Consider the following 20786-nt stretch of genomic DNA (forward strand, 5'->3'; position numbering starts at 1 on the left):
ATACCAATTGAAGAATAATTACAAGAATAAACAAAACCCGGTGATGCAAAAGGTTCAACAAGAGCAACAACAACAAGAGGAGATGGAGATGTCATTGGACTCAAGAAACTCCCACACCCTAAAGAGTAAAATCAATGGTCATGTGATATCACAGAAATGTTCTCATTTATGATTAAATGCTGGGATGTGTTATGACAATAATTCTGAGGTTGGCGTCTATGCACAGGGAGAGGAGAGCTGCTCCTAACTCTACTGCGTATCAGCACCTACAGATGGGAGAGCAGAAGCTCAGGTTGTGACCAGGTAACTCCTGGGCAAGGGGAGGATAAGCTGCCAACTTCAGTCCCTTTCTGGGCCTGAGAATGGAGAGAGAGGAGCAGGGGGTGGGGGATAACTGGGAAGAACCAACAGAGAGAAAGAAAGAGGGGGAGGGGAACAAGCCAAATGGGAGCAGCAAAGGCAGAAACAAGGGGGCCATAGTGGGTGTGTATTATTGTTTATTTCTGCATCTTATGATGTTTTGAGCCATTAAACAGGTTGGAAGCCAAGGAGACACAGGGCCTCCCAGGGCCCGCCCATTCTCAGAGACAGCAAAGAATTTCAGATGCAAACCAACTCAACCTGAGCCCATATTCCCAGCCTCCCCACTTGCCCCAAATCACCCAGGACCTGGGACCAGACACACAGAGACCACGCCCACAGGCCCATCCCCCGACTGACACACACCAGCTGGTCCTGAACTGCTCACCCTGCCCTGCCTTGCGTTTCCCATGGAAACCCAATCAAGGCCTTCGCTAGGCGGCCCTGCACCTGCATCTACTTCCTGAGGAAATCCGGGGCTTCCCGGGCACAGCGGCCCCTCCTCTCAGGAGGTGAAAGGAGGAAAAGTCTTCTCTCCATGGCATTGACTCCCCTTGTCGTCACTCAGTCACTTCCACACACTGAGACCCCAGGGGCACATTGGAGGCAGGTGAGTCAAGAGCTTCCAGGGAGAAGGTGACATTGACGTCCCAGGACGGTCCCTCTGGCCTGGTGTCCGCACCTCAGTCCCATCCTGAGCCGAAGGGAGGATCCATCAGGAGCTCTGCCTCCTGTTCCGGGGGCCTCCACACCTGCGGGGCCCACACAGGTGTCAGCTCAGAGACTCGGCCACTTTCCCTCTAACTCCAGGCAGAGCCGCACAGCTCGGCCCCACCTGCACCTCAGGGCCAATCCCTGACTTTCCCCGGGAGAGACAGGCCTGCTCACCTGGTGTAGTAGAGCCAGGTGAGGACGTAGGTGAGGAGGAAGCCAGCCCCCATGAGGGCCCCTCTGATCAGGGTGAAGACCAGGGGCCAGGAGCCCTGCTGCTCCTCAGTCACACATCTGCTGGAGTGCCGGCTGCCTGGGGACGCGGGAGAAGGGTGATGTGTTGTCCAGGTGTCAGTCCTCCCACAGCCCAACACCTGACCAGGCAGCCCCCCACACCTGTCCTGCACCTCACTCTGCACAGAGAGGCTGAAGGAGACGTGCTGGGAGCCCAGCAGGTGAACTCCCCTCCACCTCCAGCCCCAAAGTGGGGCATCTGGGATAGAAAGATAGGGTCCCACTTCAGATGGAAGTCACCCCAATCCCAAGGAAGGGCAGTGGGAAGCAGGAAGGTGGGAGAGCTGTCCTTCTTGCCTCCTCCCCACCTACATGCAGATCCATGCCTGAGTGTTCTCAGGTTAGCTCAGCCTCCTACAAACACACATACACACACACACACACACACACACACACACACGCCACTCCCCAGCCCCCATGGACCCAGCACCCCCTCCAACACTCACAGAACATATTGAGCTGGATGGTTTTCTGTGTGGTCCACCAAGACCCTTCCCGTTTCACCTTACAGGTGAGGTTGGTGCCGTGGTCCTGGGGACTCGGGGTGAAGGTGAGCACCGAGGAGCTGAGGTTCTGGGGGTCCAGCGAGTCCACAGCGGCTCCGGCCCAGGAGAAGGTGAGAGGTCGTCCCCCTTCGCAGGCCCCTGGCAGGCTGCAGGCCAGCTCTGTGGGGTGGCCAGACTCCAGAGGCTCCCGTACACGGATGTGGGGTTTCTCTGTCAGGGCTGCAGGGGAGAAAGGCAGGTGCCTGGGCTCCAGGGATGGGGACTCAGAGCGGGACCCTGAGAGAGGCCCTGCCTCAGGGCCCGATCTTGCCCAGGCCCTGTGTCTCTTCTCACCACCCAGGCCCCAAGGCCTGGACAGGGAGTGTCCAGTGTCCAGTTCCTGCTCTAAGACAGGGTCCCATGTCCCTGATCCTCTCCGGGGCAACTGCCTTACCTGTCACCTGCAAATCCAGCATCTTCATTTGGTAATTAAATCTCACAGAATTTCCTATCGCCACTCGGAAGAAGTAGCGTCCTCTGTCACTCCTCCTGGCGTCCCTGATGTCCAGGGAACAGTTGTTGGTCGTGGGGTCCGCGAGGAGGAAGCGGCCTTGGGTCTCTCTCTTCACTTCTTTATCTGGGTTGCTCGAGGCCACAGGATCATCACGGTTTGTGTTGTCCCTGTCCCGGTACCAGTAGGTATAGAGTTCACCAGAGGAAGACCACGAATTCCACGGGAAGGAGAAGGAGCAGGGCACGTGGACACACAGACCCTCCTGCACCGTCACCGATTCCTGCACTCGGAGCTCATAGCCTAGCGGCTGCTGCTGCAGGGAGCCTGGGGGAGGGGGACACAGAAGCTCAGATGCAACTCCCGCCCCTCCCCCACCTGCCCAGCCCCCCTCCCTCAGCCACTCACCCCCCCACAGCAGGGGCAGCAGCAGCAGCAGCAGGAGCACCATGTCTGCCTCTGGCAGCCCAGAGCAGAGCGGTTGCAGGACCCTGTGTCAGGGAGGGAAGTGCCCAGCTCTGGGGTGGGGCCTAAGACACCCCAACAGGAAGCCCTGGGGGTGAGACTGTGGCCAGGCTGGAAGGGGAACTTGGCCTCCACTGGAGTTAGGGGGGTGTGGTGGCTGAGAAATCTTTCTGTCTCCCCTCCCCCACCCCCTACACCCCTTTACACCCCCAGCCCTGCAAGTAAATGTACTGAGGCCCTGGGAGGTTGAATGGCTTGTCCAGATGTGAATCAGAAAGTGACCCCCTTGCAGAGGATGTGTAAGTGGGCAGGGAGGTCGCCCAGGGGCCAGCACACTCAGAGCTGGTCCTGGGGACTAGGGGGGGCAGGGGGGGGGGACCAGCTGGAACTGTTGAAATTCTGGAAAAGGAAAATTTTAATTTTTTTTAGACCAAGTGGGAGCAAAAGAGAGAGGAATTTAGACCCAAGTCCAGTGGAGGGTGGAACCCAGGGGCAATGCTGAGTGTTAAAGGCCTTTGCTCTGAGGACTTCTTGGGGACGTGGGACGCACCTGTGCTGGCTCGAGGGTCTGAGTGTCTAAGGAACAAGGAGGGTGCACAGGGCCAATCAGAAACGGACGCCCCATTTGGCGGGACCTCAGCACAGCAGCAATGTTGCCACCTGAAAGCTCATGAAAATCCACCTTCCTGGCCCCTCATCGCTGGGTCCCTTTTCAGAGCCCCACCCAGGCTGATGGGAAGTGCTCCCTTTCTGCTCCATCTGTGTCCCAACCCGGGCATCACAAACCCTGACATTCCATTCCCGCTGCGGGAGCACATAGTGGGGCTTCTGTGTGTATCGATGGCCCTTGACTGATAGAATCTCAAGAGAGGCACCAGTGAGCGCTGGGGGATGTCAAAGGCCTTCAGGATAACACCACAGTCAGCTAGGGATGCAGGAGGCTCCCCTGGCGGGATAGAGGGTGAGCTCAGCAAGCACCACACCTAACGCAGCAGCACCAGGACGGAATCTAGAAAGCCAAGAACAATAAGTAAAAGCTATGGAAATTCCAAAGAAAATGAAGCTGACTTTCTCCATCAAGGATTGTGTCTTCATAGGAAAATCCACATGTACATACAGATGCACATGTAGGGGCTTGAGAAGAGAGTCAGCAAGGTTTCTAGAGACAAAATCAAATTGCAAAACTCAAATGCATCCAGATAGCACAGTGACCAACGAAACAGGATGGTATAAAAGATGTCATGGACACATCAAAACTTACGATGTTCCTGGAACATTCAGAGATGCACATTACAAAAATACACTATGCCCTACCTCAACGGAGGAAATGATACACCTTTTTGGGCGGACATTACAGGTGTAAATAGATAGCCCTGGCCGGATGACTCTGTTGGTGGAAGCATCATCCCTACAGCAAATTGGTGGCAAGTTCAATTCCAGGTCAGGGCACATCCCTAGGTTTCCATACCAGCTCAGGGCAAGTATGGGAGGCAACCGATTTATGTTTCTCTCTCTCTCTCTCTCTCTCTCTCTCTCTCTCTCTCTCTCTCCCTCCCTCCCTCTCTCTGCCTCTCTCTCTCTCTCTCACCCTCCAAGCCACAAGGTATAGACTGAAATGCAGAAGAGGAAATTTCCCCATAACCTTTGCCAGGCAAGATGGGCCTCAGGGACAGTGAAGAGGCCAGGCTGACTCACCTCAGAGCACAACTCCCATCCTAAAGCAACCCACAGGAAAGAACTGGGGGAAGGAACCAACCATTTTCACATTCAAGAAGGGCCACAGAGCCGAATCTGGTTTGGCTCAGTGGATAGAGGGTCGGCTTGCGGACTGAAGGGTCCCGGGTTCGATTCCGGTCAAGAGCATGTACCTGGGTTGTGGGCACATCCCCAGTGGGAGATGTGTAGGAGGCAGCTGATCGATGTTTCTCTCTCATCGATGTTTCTAGCTCTCTATCTCTCTCCCTTCCTCTCTGTGGAAAATCAATAAAATATATTAAAAAAAAAAAAGAAGGGCCACAGAATTCATCCCAGAGAGACAACTGTGTGTGTGTGTGTGTGTGTGTGTGTGTGACAGAGAGAGAGAGAGAGAGAGAGAGAGAGAGAGAGAGAGAGAGAGAGAGAGAGATTTACAAATAAACTAATGATGAAACTTTTGTGGAGGTGAGACTCACATGACATAAAATTTCTAATGCTGGTTTTGGGTGTGTGACCTTTGGAGCTGCTAATCACTACAGTTCCCCCATCACTTTCTGTACCGCGGGCCTACTATGCTCCTTCACTATACCTTCCTTGTCCGTGTAGGAATCTCATTTGGGGTTTTGAATATTAATGCCCTGATGCACCAAGCAAAACCCCTACAGGCCGAAGGAGTTCTTTTATGGTTCTGTAGGATTACTGATGTTGCGTCTCTCTTCATGACTTTGTTGGCCATTTGTACATCTTCTTTGGAGAAATGTCTGGTCAAGGTTTAGGCCATTCTTCAATTGTGTTATTTAAGTTTCTTATGTTGTCTTGTATGAGTTTGTAATGTCTCTCTCTTTTTTTATCTTTTTTGTTTGATGTTTCTGTAATCCTCACCCAAAGATACTCTTTTCACTGGATTTAGAGAGAGTGGAAGAGAGGGAGTGAGGAGGGAGAGAGACTTCCAGCATCCAGGTCTTTGAGCTATAAATTCCTACTACTTAAAAACTACAGGTCTATGGTCTTTTGTTAAAATATCCAGAACAGTCTAAAACTTACGACCTTTTATTTCAAATATATTGTTATTGATTTCAGAGAGGAAGGGAGTTGGAGAGGGAAATGGAAACATCAATGATGAGAGAGAATCACTGGTCAGGCACCTCCTGCATGACCAACACTCAGGATGGATCCCACAACCAGGAATGGAACCGTGATCTCATGGTTCATAGGTGAACACTCAACCTCTGAGGCACACTAGCTGGCCATGGCCTTTTCTAATGCATTAATCCACCAATGGATATTTGGGTTGCCGACAGATTTTGAGGAATATGAATAATGCTGCTACAGATAGGGGAGTGCAGATATCCTTTGAGGTCCTGTTTTCAGTTCTTTTGGACATATAACGTCAAGAGAGGATGGTACATGATATGGTAATTCTATATTTAATATTTAGAGGAACTGCCAGAAACCAAGGTGGCAGCATAGGTAAACACCGGAGTTTGCTGCCTCGCACAACCACTTCAACTCCTGAGCCACAGCGTCCCTAAAAGACAGAACGGACATCATCCAGAACCAAAGGAAGGCTGGCTGAATGGAAACTCTAAAACTAGAAGGAAAGAGAAAAGCATACCAAGACTCAGAGGAGGTGCGGTGCAGAAGTAAAATACTAAGGTACAGAGGCACACACGGAGTGGGCTGGTGGCTGAGGGCGCGGTTGTCTTTTTCAATCGGGACGGGGTTTCAGGCTTTGAGCTCCAGTTCCAGGCAAGTCTCTGGGGACCCAGACTCATACAGGAGAAGCGGGACTGTCTGGCATCAGTCGGAACTCGAGGGCAGCTTTCTCTCAGAGGTGCTTGCAGCAATTGCTGGGACACTGAGAAAGTGGGGCCTCTGAGGGCAGCCATAACTGCTAGCTCCCCCCTGTTGATCTCGTGGGACCCGCCCTGCCCAAGCCCTGCAGGGAGGCTTTTGCTGGATAGCCTCAGGCAAAGGCTAGATTAGCACCTCCCTAGAGATCCAGGAGCCATTGTGCCCAGTGGTCAGAGTGGGACCAACCAATTTGCAGCTCCTCGGATCCATAAAGGACACACTCAGGGGGCAGACTCAGTGAGCACCAAAGCTCCACTGAAGCAAGTCTTGCCCCAGAGGGGTGTCTCCAGCACAGCATTTCTCCCACTGCAGACACAGCTGATTCTTACAGCCAATTGGCCTGGAGGTCAATTCCTCCCAGTGTTACCTACAACAATCAAGGCTTAACTACAACAAGACTGTGCACAAAGACCACAACGGGGTGCACCAAGAGTGTCCTCCTCAGGTAATTGGGGAGGCTGAACCACTGGGCCCTAGAGGACACTAAGCACAGAAAACCACTTTATCAACACAGGGAAGCATAAAAAATGCGGAGACAATGAAATAGGACACAAATGACAGAAATGGAGGAAAGCAAACTACTGGGTATAGAGTTCAAAACCACACTTTTGAGGTCTTTAAAGAACTGTCTAGAAGCCGCCAATAAATTTAGTAAGACCCTTGAAAAGACTGGTGAGACTGCCAATAAATGTAGTGAGATCCTCAAGAAATCTAGTCAGACCCTCGAGGTTATGATAAAGGACCACCTGGAAATTAAGCATACACTGACTGAAATAAAGAATATTACACAGACTCCCAACAGCAGACTAGAGGATCACAAGAATCAAGTCAACGATTTGAAATATGAAGAAGCAAAAAACACCCAACCGGAAAAGCAAAATGAAAAAAGAATACGAAAATAGTGTAAGGAGCCTCTGGGACAGCTTCAAGCGTACCAACATCCGAATTATAGGGGTGCCAGAAGAAGAGAGAGAGCAAGATATTGAAAACCTATTTGAAGAAATAATGACAGAAAACTTCCCCTACCTGGTGAAAGAAATAGACTTACAAGTCCAGGAAGTGCAGAGAACCCCAAACAAAAGGAATCCAAAGAGGACCACACCAAGACACATCATCATTAAAATGCCAAGAGCAAAAGACAAAGAGAGAATCTTAAAAGCAGCACTAGGAAGAAAGTCAGTTACCTACAAGGAAATACCCATACGACTGTCAGCTGATTTCTCAACAGAAACTTTGCAGGCCAGAAGGGAATGGCAAGAAATATTCAAAGTAATGAATGCCAAGAACCTACAACCAAGATTACTTTATCCAGCAAAGCTATCATTCAGAATTGAAGGTCAGATAAAGAGCTTCACAGATAAGAAAAAGCTAAAGGAGTTCATCACCACCAAACCAGTAGTATATGAAATGCTGAAAGGTATCCTTTAAGAAGAGGAAGAAGAAGAAAAAGGTAAAGATACAAATTATGAACAACAACTACACATCTATCAACAAGTGAATCTAAAAATCAAGTGAATAAATAATCTGATGAACAGAATGAACTGGTGACTATAATAGAATCAGGGGCATAGAAAGGGAGTGGACTGACAATTCTGGGGTTGGGGAGAAGGGGTGTGGGGGGTGTGGGAAGAGACTGGACAAAAATCATACACCTATGGATGAGGACAGTGGGTGGGGAGTGAGGGCGGAGGGTGGGGTGGGATCTGAGTGGAGGGGAGTTATTGGGGGGAGGGGGAAGAGGAACAAATGTAATAATCTGAACAATAAAGATTTAATTAAAATAAAAATATTTAGAGGAACTGCCATATTGTTTTCCGTAGCCGGCCCACCCTCTTACAATCCCACCAAATGTGCTGAATGGTTCCCATTTTGGCACCTGCTCACCAGCTCCTGTTATTTTCTGTGGTTTCATTTCTTAGTGGCCATCCTAAAGGGTGTGAGGTGATCTCTCATGACAGGTTTTGATTCATGCATTCCTTGGTTGATTGTTGTATGTGCCCCGACCAGGATGGAACTGGCAAACGGGGTGTATCAGGAAAACACCAACCAACTGAGCCACCCAGCCAGGGCTTTCATTTGTAGTTCTGTCATTTTACTGATGTTGCGTCTCCCTTCATGACTTCGTTGGCCGTTTGTACATCTTCTTTGGAGAAATATCTATTCAAGCTTTTAGCCTTTTCTTCAATTGTGTTATTTCGGTTTCTTATGTTGTCTTGTGTGAGTTTGTAATATAAGCTGGATATTACCTCCTTAACAAATACATCTTCTCTCCCATCCTGTAGGTGGCCTCTGGAGCCTGGTGAGAGTGTCCTCTTGTGCTCAGGTTTTGAAGTTGGTACAATCCCACTTGTCTATGTTTGCTTTCCTTGTCTGCGCTTTTGATGTAAATATGCAGGAAATCATTGCAAAACCCAATGTCACGGGCTTTACCCCAATGTTTTCCTCGAAGAGTTTTATACTTGTGGGTATTATATTTAGGTCTTTAATACATTTTGAGTCCATTTTTGCATAGAGGAAAGTGATTTTGTGATGGAAACCTAGAACTGCATGAAAGAAACATAACTCTGAGGGTAATTTTTTTCAAAATAGTCATTGTTTATCTGCAGTTTGTTCTCACGGTGGGATCTGAAGAAGCTAAATTCACAGAAATAGAGTAGAATGGAGATGCAGGGCTGGGGGTGGGGAAATGGGGAGATGTTGGTCAAAGATACAAACTTTCAGCTACAAGATGAACAATTCCTGGGGATGTATTGGACAGCGTGATGACTACAATTAACAGGATTGTATTATATACATGAAAGTTGTTATGGTTATACATCATTCATATTATAATCATAACAATGGTAATTACAGGAGAGGATGAAAGTGTTAATGAACCTTATTGTGGTAATCACTTCACTATATAAGTATATCAAATATGCACATTGCATACCTTACGCTTGCATGCATTCTGTTTAAAAAATATCTCTATAAAACTGGAAATAAAATAATTGTTTACATCTAAGTAATTATTAATGTTCTCTAAAGTTTGTCAAATTGATAGATGTAAGATATATGAACGTAATAATACCCAATGGCGAGAGATGTGTCTTAAATGTTGAATTTTTTATTATTCATGAGTAGATATAGCCTGGCTGGTGTGTCTCAGGAGTTGAGTGTCAACCTGTAAGCCAGGAGATTACAGTTTGATTCCCAGTCAGGCTACTTGCCTGGGTTACCTGCTTCATCCCCAGTAGAAAATATGGAGGAGGCATCCAATCAATGATTCTTTTCATCACTGATATTTCTATCGCCCTCTCTCCCTCAAACTTCCTCTCAGAAATCAATAAAAATATTTTTTAAATAAGAAGAGATATAAATACCAACTGAAGGATAATTACAAGGAATAAACAATATCCCTTATTTGCAACAGCTTCAACAATAGAAAGAGGAGATGGAGATGTCATTGGACTGAAGAAATTCCCACAAAGACTGCAGAGTAAAATCAATGGTCATGTGACACCATATAAACATTCTCATTTATGATTAAATGCTGGGATGTGTTATGACAATAATTCTGAGGTTGGCGTCTATGCACAGGGAGAAGAGAGCTGCTCCTAACTCTACTGCGTATCAGCACCTACAGATGGGAGACCAGAAGCTCAGGTGGTGACCAGGTAACTCCTGGGCAAGGGGAGGATAAGGTGCCAACTTCAGTCCCTCTCTGGGCTGAAAATGGAGAGAGAGGAGCAGGCGGTGGGGGGATGACTGGGCAGAACCAACAGAGAGAAAGAAAGAGGGGGCAGGGGAACAAGTCAAATGGGAGAAGCACAGGCAGGAAGAAGGGGCCGTCAGTGGGTGTGTATTATTGTTTATTTCTGTATCTTAGGATGTTTTGAGCCATTAAACAGGTTGGAAGCCAAGGAGACTCAGGGCCTCCCAGGGCAGCCCATTCTCAGAGACAGCAAAGCATTTCAGATGCAAACCAACTCAACCTGAGCCCATATTCCCAGCCTCCCCACCTGCCCCGAATCACCCAGGACCTGGGACCAGACACATGCAGACCACGCCCACAGGCCCATCCCCCAGACTGACACACACCAGCTGGTCCTGAACGGCTCACCCTGCCCTGCCTGCGTTTCCCATGGGAACCCAATCAAGGCCTTCGCTAGGCGGCCCTGCACCTGCATCTGCTTCCTGAGGAAATCCGGGGCTTCCCGGGCACAGCGGCCCCTCCTCTCAGGAGGTGAAAGGAGGAAAAGTCTTCTCTCCATGGCACTGACTCCCCTTGGCGTCACTCAGTCACTTCCACACACTGAGACCCCAGGGGCACATTGGAGGCAGGTGAGTCAAGAGCTTCCAGGGAGAAGGTGACATTGACGTCCCAGGAAGGTCCCTCTCGCCTGGTGTCCACACCTCAGTCCCATCCTGAGCCGAAGGGAGGATCCATCAGGAGCTCTGCCTCCTGCTCCGGGGGCCTCCACACCTGTGGGCCCGACACAGGTGTCAGCTCAGAGATTCGGCCACTTTGGCTCTAACTCCAGGCAGAGCCGGACAGCGCGGCCCCACCTGCACCTCAGGGCCAATCCCTGACCTTCACTGGGAGAGACAGGCCTGCTCACCTGGTGTAGTAGAGCCAGGTGAGGATGTAGGTGAGGAGGAAGCCAGCCCCCATGACGGCCCCTCTGATCAGGGTGAAGACCAGGGGCCAGGAGCCCTGCTGCTCCTCGGTCACACATCTGCTGGAGTGCGGGCTGCCTGGGGACGCGGGAGAAGGGTGACGTGTTGCCCAGGTGTCAGCCCACCCACAGCCCAACACCTGACCAGGCGGCCCCCCACACCTGTCCTGCATGTCACTCTGCACAGAGAGGCTGAAGGAGACGTGCTGGGAGCCCAGCGGGTGAACTCCCCTCCACCTCCAGCCCCAAAGTGGGGCATCTGGGATAGAAAGATAGGGTCCCACTTCAGATGGAAGTCACCCCAATCCCAAGGAAGGGCAGTGGGAAGCAGGAAGGTGGGAGAGCTGTCCTTCTTGCCTCCTCCCCACCTACACGCAGATCCATGCCTGAGTGTTCTCAGGTTAGCTCAGCCTCCTACAAACACACATACACACACACACACGCCACTCCCCAGTCCCCATGGACCCAGCACCCCCTCCAACACTCACAGAACACATTGAGCTGGATGGTTTTCTGTGTGGTCCACAAAGACCCTTCCCGTTTCACCTGACAGGTGAGGTTGGTGCCGTGGTCCCGGGGCCTCGGGGTGAAGGTGAGCACCGAGGAGCTGAGGTTCTGGGGGTCCAGCGAGTCCACAGCGGCTCCCGCCCAGGAGAAGGTGAGAGGTCGTCCCCCTTCGCAGGCCCCTGGCAGGCTGCAGGCCAGCTGTGTGGGGCGGCCAGACTCCAGAGGCTCCCGTACACGGATGTGGGGTTTCTCTGTCAGGGCTGCAGGGGAGAAAAGCAGGTGCCTGGGCTCCGGGGGTGGGGACTCAGAGCGGGACCCTGAGAGAGGCCCTGCCTCGGGCTGAGCTCCCCAGGCCCTGTGTCTCTTCCCATCACCCAGGGCCCACGGCCTGGATCAGGGAGTGTCCAGTGTCCTGTTCCTGCTCTAAGACGGGTCCCATGTCCCTGGGTCCTCTCCGAGGCCACTGTCTTACCTGTCACCTGCAAATCCAGCATCTTCATTTGGTAATTAAATCTCACAGAATTTCCTCTCTCCACTCGGAAGAAGTAGCGTCCTCTGTCACTCCTCCTGGCGTCTCTGATTTGCAGGGAACAGTTGTTGGTCGTGGGGTCCGCGAGGAGGAAGCGGCCTTGGGTCTCCGTCTTCACGGTTTTGTTCCAGTTGCTCGAGGCCACAGGAGCAGCACGGTCTGTGTTGTCCCCGACCCGGTACCAGTAGGTGTGGAGGTCACTAGAGGAATTCCACGAACAACACGGGTAGGAGAAGGAGCAGAGCACATGGACGCACAGACCCTCCTGCACCGTCACCGATTCCTGCACTCGGAGCTCATAGCCTGGATGCTGCCGCTGCTGCAGGGACCCTGGGGGAGGGGGACACAGAAGCTCAGATACAGCCCTCGCCCCTCCCCCACCTGCCCTGCCCCCCTCCCTCAGCCACTCACCCCCCCACAGCAGGGGCAGCAGCAGCAGGGGCACCATGTCTGCCTCTGGCAGCGCAGAGTGGGTCCCGGTCCCTGTGTCAGGGAGGGAAGTGCCCAGCTCTGGGGTGGGGCCTAAGACACCCCAACAGGAAGCCCTGGGGGAGAGACTGTGGCCAGGCTGGAAGGGGAACTTGGCCTCCACTGGAGTTATGGGGGTGTGGTGGCTGAGAAATCTTTCTGTCTCCCCACCCCCACACCCTACACCCCTTTACACCCCGAGCCCTGCAAGTAAATGTACTGAGGCCCTGGGGAGGTTGAGTGGCTTGTCCAGATGTGAATCTGAAAGTAACCAGCTTGCAGAGGATGTGTAAGTGGAGGAGGAGGTCGCCCAGGGGCCAGCACACTCAGAGCTGGTCCTGGGGGCTCGGGGGGGCCGGGGGGGGGACCCGCCCTCCAGCTGGAACTGTTAAACATTCTGGAAAAGGAAAATTTTAATTTTTTTTAGACCAAGTGGGAGCAAAAGAGAGACGAATTTAGACCCAAGTCCAGTGGAGGGTGGAACCCAGGGGCAATGCTGAGTGTTAAAGGCCTTTGCTCTGAGGACTTCTTGGGGACGTGGGACGCACCTGTGCTGGCTCGAGGGTCTGAGTGTCTAAGGAACAAGGAGGGTGCACAGGGCCAATCAGAAACGGACGCCCCATTTGGCGGGACCTCAGCACAGCAGCATTATTGCCACCTGAAAGCTCATGAAAATCCACCTTCCTGGCCCCTCATCGCTGGGTCCCTTTTCAGAGCCCCACCTAGGCTGATGGGAAGTGTTCCCTTTCTGCTCCATCTGTGTCCCAACCCGGGCATCACAAACCCTGACATTCCATTCCCGCTGCGGGAGCACATAGTGGGGCTTCTGTGTGTATCGATGGCCCTTGACTGATAGAATCTCAAGAGAGGCACCAGTGAGCGCTGGGGGATGTCAAAAGCCTTCAAGATAACATCACAGTCAGCAGGGATGCAGGAGGCTCCCCTGGCGGGATAGAGGGTGAGCTCAGCAAGCACCACACCTAACGCAGCAGCACCAGGACGGAATCTAGAAAGCCAAGAACAATAAGTAAAAGCTATGGAAATTCAAAAGAAAATGAAGCTGACTTTCTCCATCAAGGATTGTGTCTTCATAGGAAAATCCACACGTACATACAGATGCCCATGTAGGGGCTTGAGAAGAGAGTCAGCACGGTTTCTAGAGACAAAATCAAATTGCAAAACTCAAATGCATCCAGATAGCACAGTGACCAACGAAACAGAGGATGGTATAAAAGATGTCATGGTCACATCAAAACTTACGATGTTCCTGGAACATTCAGAGATGCACATTACAAAAATACACTATGCCCTAACTCAACGGAGGAAATGATACACCTTTTTGGGCGGACATTACAGGTGTAAATAGATAGCCCTGGCCGGATGGCTCTGTTGGTGGAAGCATCGTCCCTACAGCAAATTGGTGGCAAGTTCAATTCCAGGTCAGGGCACATCCCTAGGTTTCCATACCAGCTCAGGGCAAGTATGGGAGGCAACCGATTTATGTTTCTCTCTCTCTCTCTCTCTCTCTCTCTCTCTCTCTCTCTCTCTCTCTCTCCCTCCCTCTCTCTGCCTCTCTCTCTCTCACCCTCCAAGCCACAAGGTATAGACTGAAATGCAGAAGAGGAAATTTCCCCATAACCTTTGCCAGGCAAGATGGGCCTCAGGGACAGTGAAGAGGCCAGGCTGACTCACCTCAGAGCACAACTCCCATCCTAAAGCAACCCACAGGAAAGAACTGGGGGAAGGAAGCAACCATTTTCACATTCAAGAAGGGCCACAGAGCCGAATCCGGTTTGGCTCAGTGGATAGAGCGTCGGCTTGCAGACTGAAGGGTCCCGGGTTCGATTCCGGTCAAGGGCATGTACCTGGGTTGCGGGCACATCCCCAGTGGGAGATGTGCAGGAGGCAGCTGATCGATGTTTCTCTCTCATCGATGTGACGTGTTGTCCAGGTGTCAGTCCATCCACAGCCCAACACCTGACCAGGCGGCCCCCCACACCTGTCCTGCACCTCACTCTGCACAGAGAGGCTGAAGGAGACGCGCTGGGAGCCCAGCGGGTGCTGAGCCCGGCAGGTGAACTCCCCTCCGCCTAAAGCCCCACATGGGGCAGCTCCAGGAGCCCTGGTGCTGAGGGCTGGAGGGGCTCAGGGCTTGTTCCCCCAGCACCAGCTCAGGTGACACCACCCACTCCCAGGACTCAGTCTCCCCTCTTCCCGCCTCCTCCTAGAACCCGCTGTCGGTTCTGTTCAGGCAGGAGATGGAGGGCCCTGTCCTAGCAATCACCCCTGTCCCCGCGCAACCCCCAGCCCCACCCTCTCTCTGACCCACTCCTTTCTCCGTGGCCTCTGCGCCCAGCAGGCCCTGACCTGGCAGCAGCAGGACAGAGGCGCTCTGGGCCCCGTGCACATTCCAGGCCTCGCAGCTGAGTCTGAGTCCCACACTGAGCCCCGCATTGAGGCTCAGGGAGCTGTTGGTCCAGGGCCCCTCTGAGCTGGAGGTGACCACGTGGGACGCGTTGCCATGGTTCCCCTCCAGCAGCCCCGCCCCCAGCCGCCAGCGCAGGGAGGGGGCCGGCTGGGCCCTGGAGGAGCAGTTGCAGCGCAGACCCTGGTCCTCCCAGGAGCAGGAGGGTCCCAGCAGCTGCGGGGGGTCTGTGGGGAGCGAGGGGAAGGGTCAGCGGTGCCTCTAATCTCCCCAGAACCCAGCTGTCCTGCCCCCGGGGTCTCCCCACTCACAGGCCACGGAGAGGCTGAGAGAGACGCTGTGGGAGCCCAGCGGGTGCCGGGCTTGGCAGGTGAACTCTCCTTCCTGTGCAGGCCCCACGCGAGGCAGCTCCAGGATCGCGGTGCTGGAGAGGGGGGTGGCGTTCAGGCCTGGGGACCCCCGGAACCAGCTCAGCTCGGCAGGGGGGTTGCAGTCAGCCTCACAGAGCAGCCTCAGGGCCTCTCCCTCCAGGATGGAAAGGGATGTGGTTTGCAGATTCTTAAAGGCTTTGGGGAGAATGGTTATGAGGGAGGGAGAGAGAGAGAGAGAGAGAGAGAGAGAGAGAGAGAGAGAGAGAGAGAGAGAGGTGTGTGTGTGTACAGATGCAGGCACCCACCCACCAGAGGTGAGGGACTCAGGTGATGACTTTCATCCCTGCCCTTCCCATGTCTCATCCCATTCAAACTCCAGATCCCCCCTCTGCCCCACCAGCGCCCCAGGGGCAGGTCCCAGCCCAGAGAGGAGAGGTTCTTTCCTACCTGTGTCGTTTCTGAAGGATACGCCTATGATGAGGTTCCCTGGGGCATCTGGGATAGAAAGACAGGGCCCCCCTTCAGATGGAAGTCACCCCAATCCCAAGGAGGGGCGGTGGGAACCAGGAAGGAGGGGTTCTCTCTTTCTGGCCCCTCCCCACCTACACGCAGATCCATGCCAGGGTGTTCTCAGGTTAGCTCAGCCTCCTGCACACACACACACATACACACACACACACGCACTCACACACACACAGTCACACACACACACACACACAGGCCACTCCACTGCCCCATGGACACAGCCCCCGCTCCAACACTCACAGGAGACATTGAGCTGGATGGTTCTCTGTGTAATCCACTGGGAACCTTCCCGTTTCACCTGACAGGTGAGGCTGGTGCCATGGTCCCGGGGCCTCGGGGTGAAGGTGAGCACCGAGGAGCTGAGGGTCTGGGGGTTCAGCGAGTCCACAGCGGCTCCCGCCCAGGAGAAGGTGAGAGGTCGTCCCCCTTCGCAGGCCCCTGGCAGGCTGCAGGCCAGCTGTGTGGGGCGGCCGGACTCCAGAGGCTCCCGTACACGGATGTGGGGTTTCTCTGTCAGGGCTGCAGGGGAGAAAGGCAGGTGCCTGGGCTCCAGGTTGGGGACTCAGAGCGGGACCCTGAGAGAGGCCCTGCCTCGGGCTGAGCTCCCCGGGCCCTGTGTCTCTTCCCACCACCCAGGGCCCACGGCCTGGACAGGGAGTGTCCAGTGTCCTGTTCCTGCTCTAAGACAGGTCCCATGTCTCTGATCCTCTCCGGGGGCCGCTGCCTTACCTGTCACCTGCAAATGCAGCATCTTATATCGTTAAGTATATCCTTGGGGATGAAATCTAGAATGTTCTGTCTCCACTCGGAAGAAGTAGCGTCCTGAGTCACTCCTCCTGGCGTCTCTGATTTGCAGGGAACAGTTGCTGGTCGTGGGGTCCGCAAGGAGGAAGCGGCCTTGGGTCTCTCTCTTCACTGTTTTATTCCGGTTGCTCGAGGCCACAGGAGCATCACGGTTTGTGTTGTCCCCGTCCCGGTACCAGTAGGTGTAGAGGTCACCAGAGGAAGACCACAAACTCCACGGGAAGGAGAAGGAGCAGGGCACGTGGACACACAGACCCTCCTGCACCGTCACCGATTCCTGCACTCGGAGCTCATAGCCTGGATGCTGCTGCTGCTGCAGGGACCCTGGGGGAGGGGGACTGAGGCTCAGATGTAGCCTTAGCCCCTCCCCCACCTGCCCTGCCCCCCTCCCTCAGCCACTCACCCCCCCCCCCCCCCGCCCCACAGCAGGGGCAGCAGCAGCAGGGGCACCATGTCTGCCTCTGGCAGGGCAAAGTGGGTCCCGGTCCCTGTGTCAGGGAAGGAAGTGCCCAGCTCTGGGGTGGGGCCTAGGATGCCCCAATAGGAAGCCCTGGGGGAGAGACTGGGGCCAGGCTGGGAGGGGAACTTGGCCTCCACAGGCTGGGGGGATGGGGGGTCGGGGGTGGGGGGCAGTGGTGAGGGGGATGCCGGGAGGGATGAAATGTACTGTGTCCCCTCCCCGACAGTTCCACATGAGAACTCTGAGCTAGGGAGCTGGGGACAAGCTTGTGCAGGATCTTAAGGTCCTGGTGGTGGCAGCGCTTGCCTCTGGCGCCATGTCTACACAGGAAAGAGACTGCTGCCCGGCCACCAGCTCCCTGGGGACCAGAGCCTCTGGGGCCTCTGGCCGTCGTCCAAAGACCAAATCTTTTTCACAACATGGGAGCAGCCTGGGGCCCCCAGGCTGAGGGTCCAGGTGGCCGAGGTCTCCTCTTCTGGAGAATGTTCATTCTCAGGGGCAAACACCTCAGGTGGACAAGAACTGTGGGCCCCACCAGTGACCCTGGGCCTTCCGACATTCTCACCACCTTACCCATCACCTGTTCTGTTTTACCAACGTTTCTTGGACTCTCTGGGCCTCCATTTGCTGGTCTGTAAACTGGAATTGTTGCATGAGGATTAGAGGAGTTCGTACGGGTTGGAAGCACAGGGGGCAGTGCCTGGAACGGAGTACTGGTTCATTCAACCGATGTTTCATGGACATCAGCTGTGTGCCCTGCCCTGCTTTAGTGGCTGTAGATACTGCACAGGGTAAGCTCTCAGGATGGAAAAGATGAGTCAAACACTCATCCTTGCCCGACAGGTGTGGCTCAGTGGTTAAGCATCCACCTATGAACCAGGAGATCATGGTTCAATTCCCGGTCAGGGCACATGGTCCGGTTGCTGGCTCCATCCCCAATGGGGGGCATGCGGGAGGCAGCCAGTCAGTGATTCTCATCATTGGTGTTTCTATCTCTCTCCCTCTCCCTTCCTCTCTGAAATAAATAAAAATATTTTTAAAATAAACAACTCGCCCTTTAGTCCTACCTGGTTTGGCTGGGTAGATAGAGTGTTGGCCTACCGACTGAAGGATCTCGGGTTTGATTCCAGTCAAGGGCATGTACCTTGGTTGCGGGCACATCCCCAGTAGGGGGTGTGCAGGAGGCAGCTGATCGGTGTTTCTCTCTCATCGATGTTTCTAACTCTCTATCCCTCTCCCTTCCTCCCTGTAAAAAATCAATAAAATATTTTTTTAAAAGAATGAAATAGAACATTTAAATAAATAGCTGATAAATAAATAAATAAATACATAAATAAGAAAGAGATGAGGACCATGTCCAGGGCATCAAACATGTCACTCCACTGAAAAATGCAAGGAGGAAAAATTATTGTAGATCTTAAAACCATGGGAGGGCTAATGAGAGAGAAGAATTTTCAGTCCAAAATCTAGGAGAGGGTGGGAACCCAGAAAAGGCAGGGCAAGAACCAAAGGCACACACATGCCCCAGGCAATTCCGAGGGTGGGAAATGGAGTTGGGGGCCTCATTGGCCTGAGGATCAAAGTCGGACTAGATGTCAGCGTAGGGGAAGGCTCGGGGCTTGGGGTCGCACGCATCTTCCTGCAGGCTCTTGCCTGGTCCCTAGCACGGAGGGTAGAAGCATCTCTAGGCAGCTGGGGCAAGACCCTGCCGGGGGATTGCTGCATTCTCTCACCGCGAGCTCTGACTCATCTGTGAGGAGATGGAGCAGGTGACATCAGTGAGCGGGAAGGAAGTTGCCTCCGGAAGCCGCAACGTGTGGACATAAGGACCCTGATTGACAGGGAAGGAAGTGTCCCCATCACGTCTAACCAGGAAGGAGGGGCCCAGATCTGACAACCTCAGAGCCCAGTAAGCGGTGAGACCGAACCTGAGAACGAGCCAGCAGGGGGCAGCAGAGCTACAGGCTTAACAGCCGCAGCCAAAGGATTTGGGGCAGCGGTTCTCAACCTGTGGGTCGCGACCCCTTTGGGGGTCGAACCACCCTTTCACAGGGGTCGCCTAAGACCATCGGAAAACACATATATAATTACATATTGTCTTGTGATTAATCACTAGGCTGTAATTATGTTCAATTTGTAACAATGGAATCGGGGGTCCCCACAACAAGAGGAGCTGTATTACAGGGTCGTGGCATTAGGAAGGTTGAGAACCGCTGATTTGGGGGACATTGAAGTAGCTCTGTGCCCCGAGCCAGTGCACTTCAGAACCTTTCAAGCCGGCACTGGGCTTTGGGTTTTTTTGTTTTGTTTTAATCAGTTGAATTGCTTTATTTCTTTTTTTAATATATTTTATTGATTTCAGAGAGGAAGGGAGAGAGAGCTAGAAACATTAATGATGAGAGAGAATCATTGATCGGCTGCCTCCTGCAGGCCCCCTGCTGGGGATTGAGCCCGCAACCCGGACATATGCCCTTGACTGGAATCGAACCTGGCACCCTTCAGTCCACGGGCTGATGTTCTATCCACTGAGCCAAACCGGCTAGGGTGCTTTATTTCTTAAAGATATATATTTTTATTTTTTTATATATATATTTTATTGATTTTTTACAGAGAGGGGTAGTTAGAAACATCGATGAGAGAGAAACATCGATCAGCTGCCTCCTACAACCCCACCCCCCCACCCCCGGGGATGTGCCCAAAACCAAGGTACATGCCCTTGACCGGAATCGAACCTGGGACCCTTGAGTCCACAGGCTGACGCTCTATCCACTGAGCCAAAGCGGTTAGGGCAAAGATATATATTTTTTTAAAAAATATATTTTATTGATTTTTTACAGAGAGGAAGGGAGAGAGACAGAGAGTTAGAAACATCGATGAGAGAGAAACATTGATCAGCTGCCTCCTGCACATCTCCCACTGGGGATGTGCCCACAACCCAGGTACATGCCCTTGACCGGAATGGAACCTGGGACCTTTCAGTCCGCAGGCCGACGCTCTATCCACTGAGCCAAACCGGTTTCGGCAAGATATATTTTTTAAGTGCAAATTTTTCCATAGTCCCAATTAGGTATTCTAGCCTAAAACTCTTTTTTTTTCTGAGTATATTTTCTGTTAGGTATACAAAAGAATATAGTTTCTTTTTCTTTTTTAATCTTTATTGTTGAAAGTATTACATAGGTCCTCCTTTCTCCCCCATTAACCTCTTCCAGCCGCCATTCCCACACACACACACACAGGCCCTCAGCACCCCATGGTCTTTGTCCACGTGTTATGCATATATACATACAAGTTCATTGGTTGATCCAAAGGAATATTTTTTCATAGAGTGGGTTGGAAAGTAGGAAAATCAAAGGTTCCAGTTCTGTCGGGTGCAGTTAGAGTGTTATTTTCATGAAATCCCATCGCTCTGAGATGCCTTGAAAATTCTTGCTCTTTTGGATACAAATGCAGGGAGAAAAACGGTGGCATAGGTGAACATTCACGGTAAGGACTCGAATTGGTTTTATGCAGCCTCTCCCCTACCCACCGTGCCCACACCCGTGACCTCCTCTGCCTCAGCCCCTGACGCTGCCAAAACCCTCTGCTGGTACCTTGACTTCAGGTCCACAACTCCTCCTTGCACTCCTATTGGCTGTGTGTTCATGCAGGTTCCTACCACGCACTC

At 52.7% G+C, this 20786-nt stretch overlaps 1 protein-coding gene and 1 pseudogene across 2 annotated transcripts; both read right to left on the bottom strand.

Moving 5' to 3' along the window:
* Window positions 1–481: 481 nt before the first annotated feature.
* LOC308530675 (sialic acid-binding Ig-like lectin 12) lies at window positions 482–12550 on the bottom strand. Its single transcript, XM_081107371.1, has 9 exons — window positions 12481–12550; window positions 12013–12399; window positions 11522–11800; window positions 10977–11112; window positions 2770–2852; window positions 2305–2688; window positions 1812–2090; window positions 1249–1384; window positions 482–1112 (listed from the first exon to the last, which is right to left on the bottom strand). Exons 1-9 carry the CDS (start codon window positions 12515–12517, stop codon window positions 1076–1078), a joined length of 1758 nt encoding a protein of 585 aa, XP_080963497.1. The 5' UTR covers window positions 12518–12550; the 3' UTR covers window positions 482–1075.
* A 967-nt stretch (window positions 12551–13517) lies between these two features.
* On the bottom strand, window positions 13518–17115 carry LOC308530676 (sialic acid-binding Ig-like lectin 5; annotated as a pseudogene). The gene is made up of 8 exons: window positions 17079–17115; window positions 16588–16986; window positions 16099–16377; window positions 15781–15828; window positions 15274–15528; window positions 14905–15189; window positions 14553–14627; window positions 13518–13543 (listed from the first exon to the last, which is right to left on the bottom strand). The product of its transcript is annotated as a sialic acid-binding Ig-like lectin 5 (transcript).
* Window positions 17116–20786: the final 3671 nt, after the last annotated feature.

Source organism: Myotis nattereri (genome assembly GCF_964212035.1).
Source record: "Myotis nattereri genome assembly, chromosome: 15".
NCBI classification, from domain to species: Eukaryota; Metazoa; Chordata; class Mammalia; order Chiroptera; family Vespertilionidae; genus Myotis; species Myotis nattereri.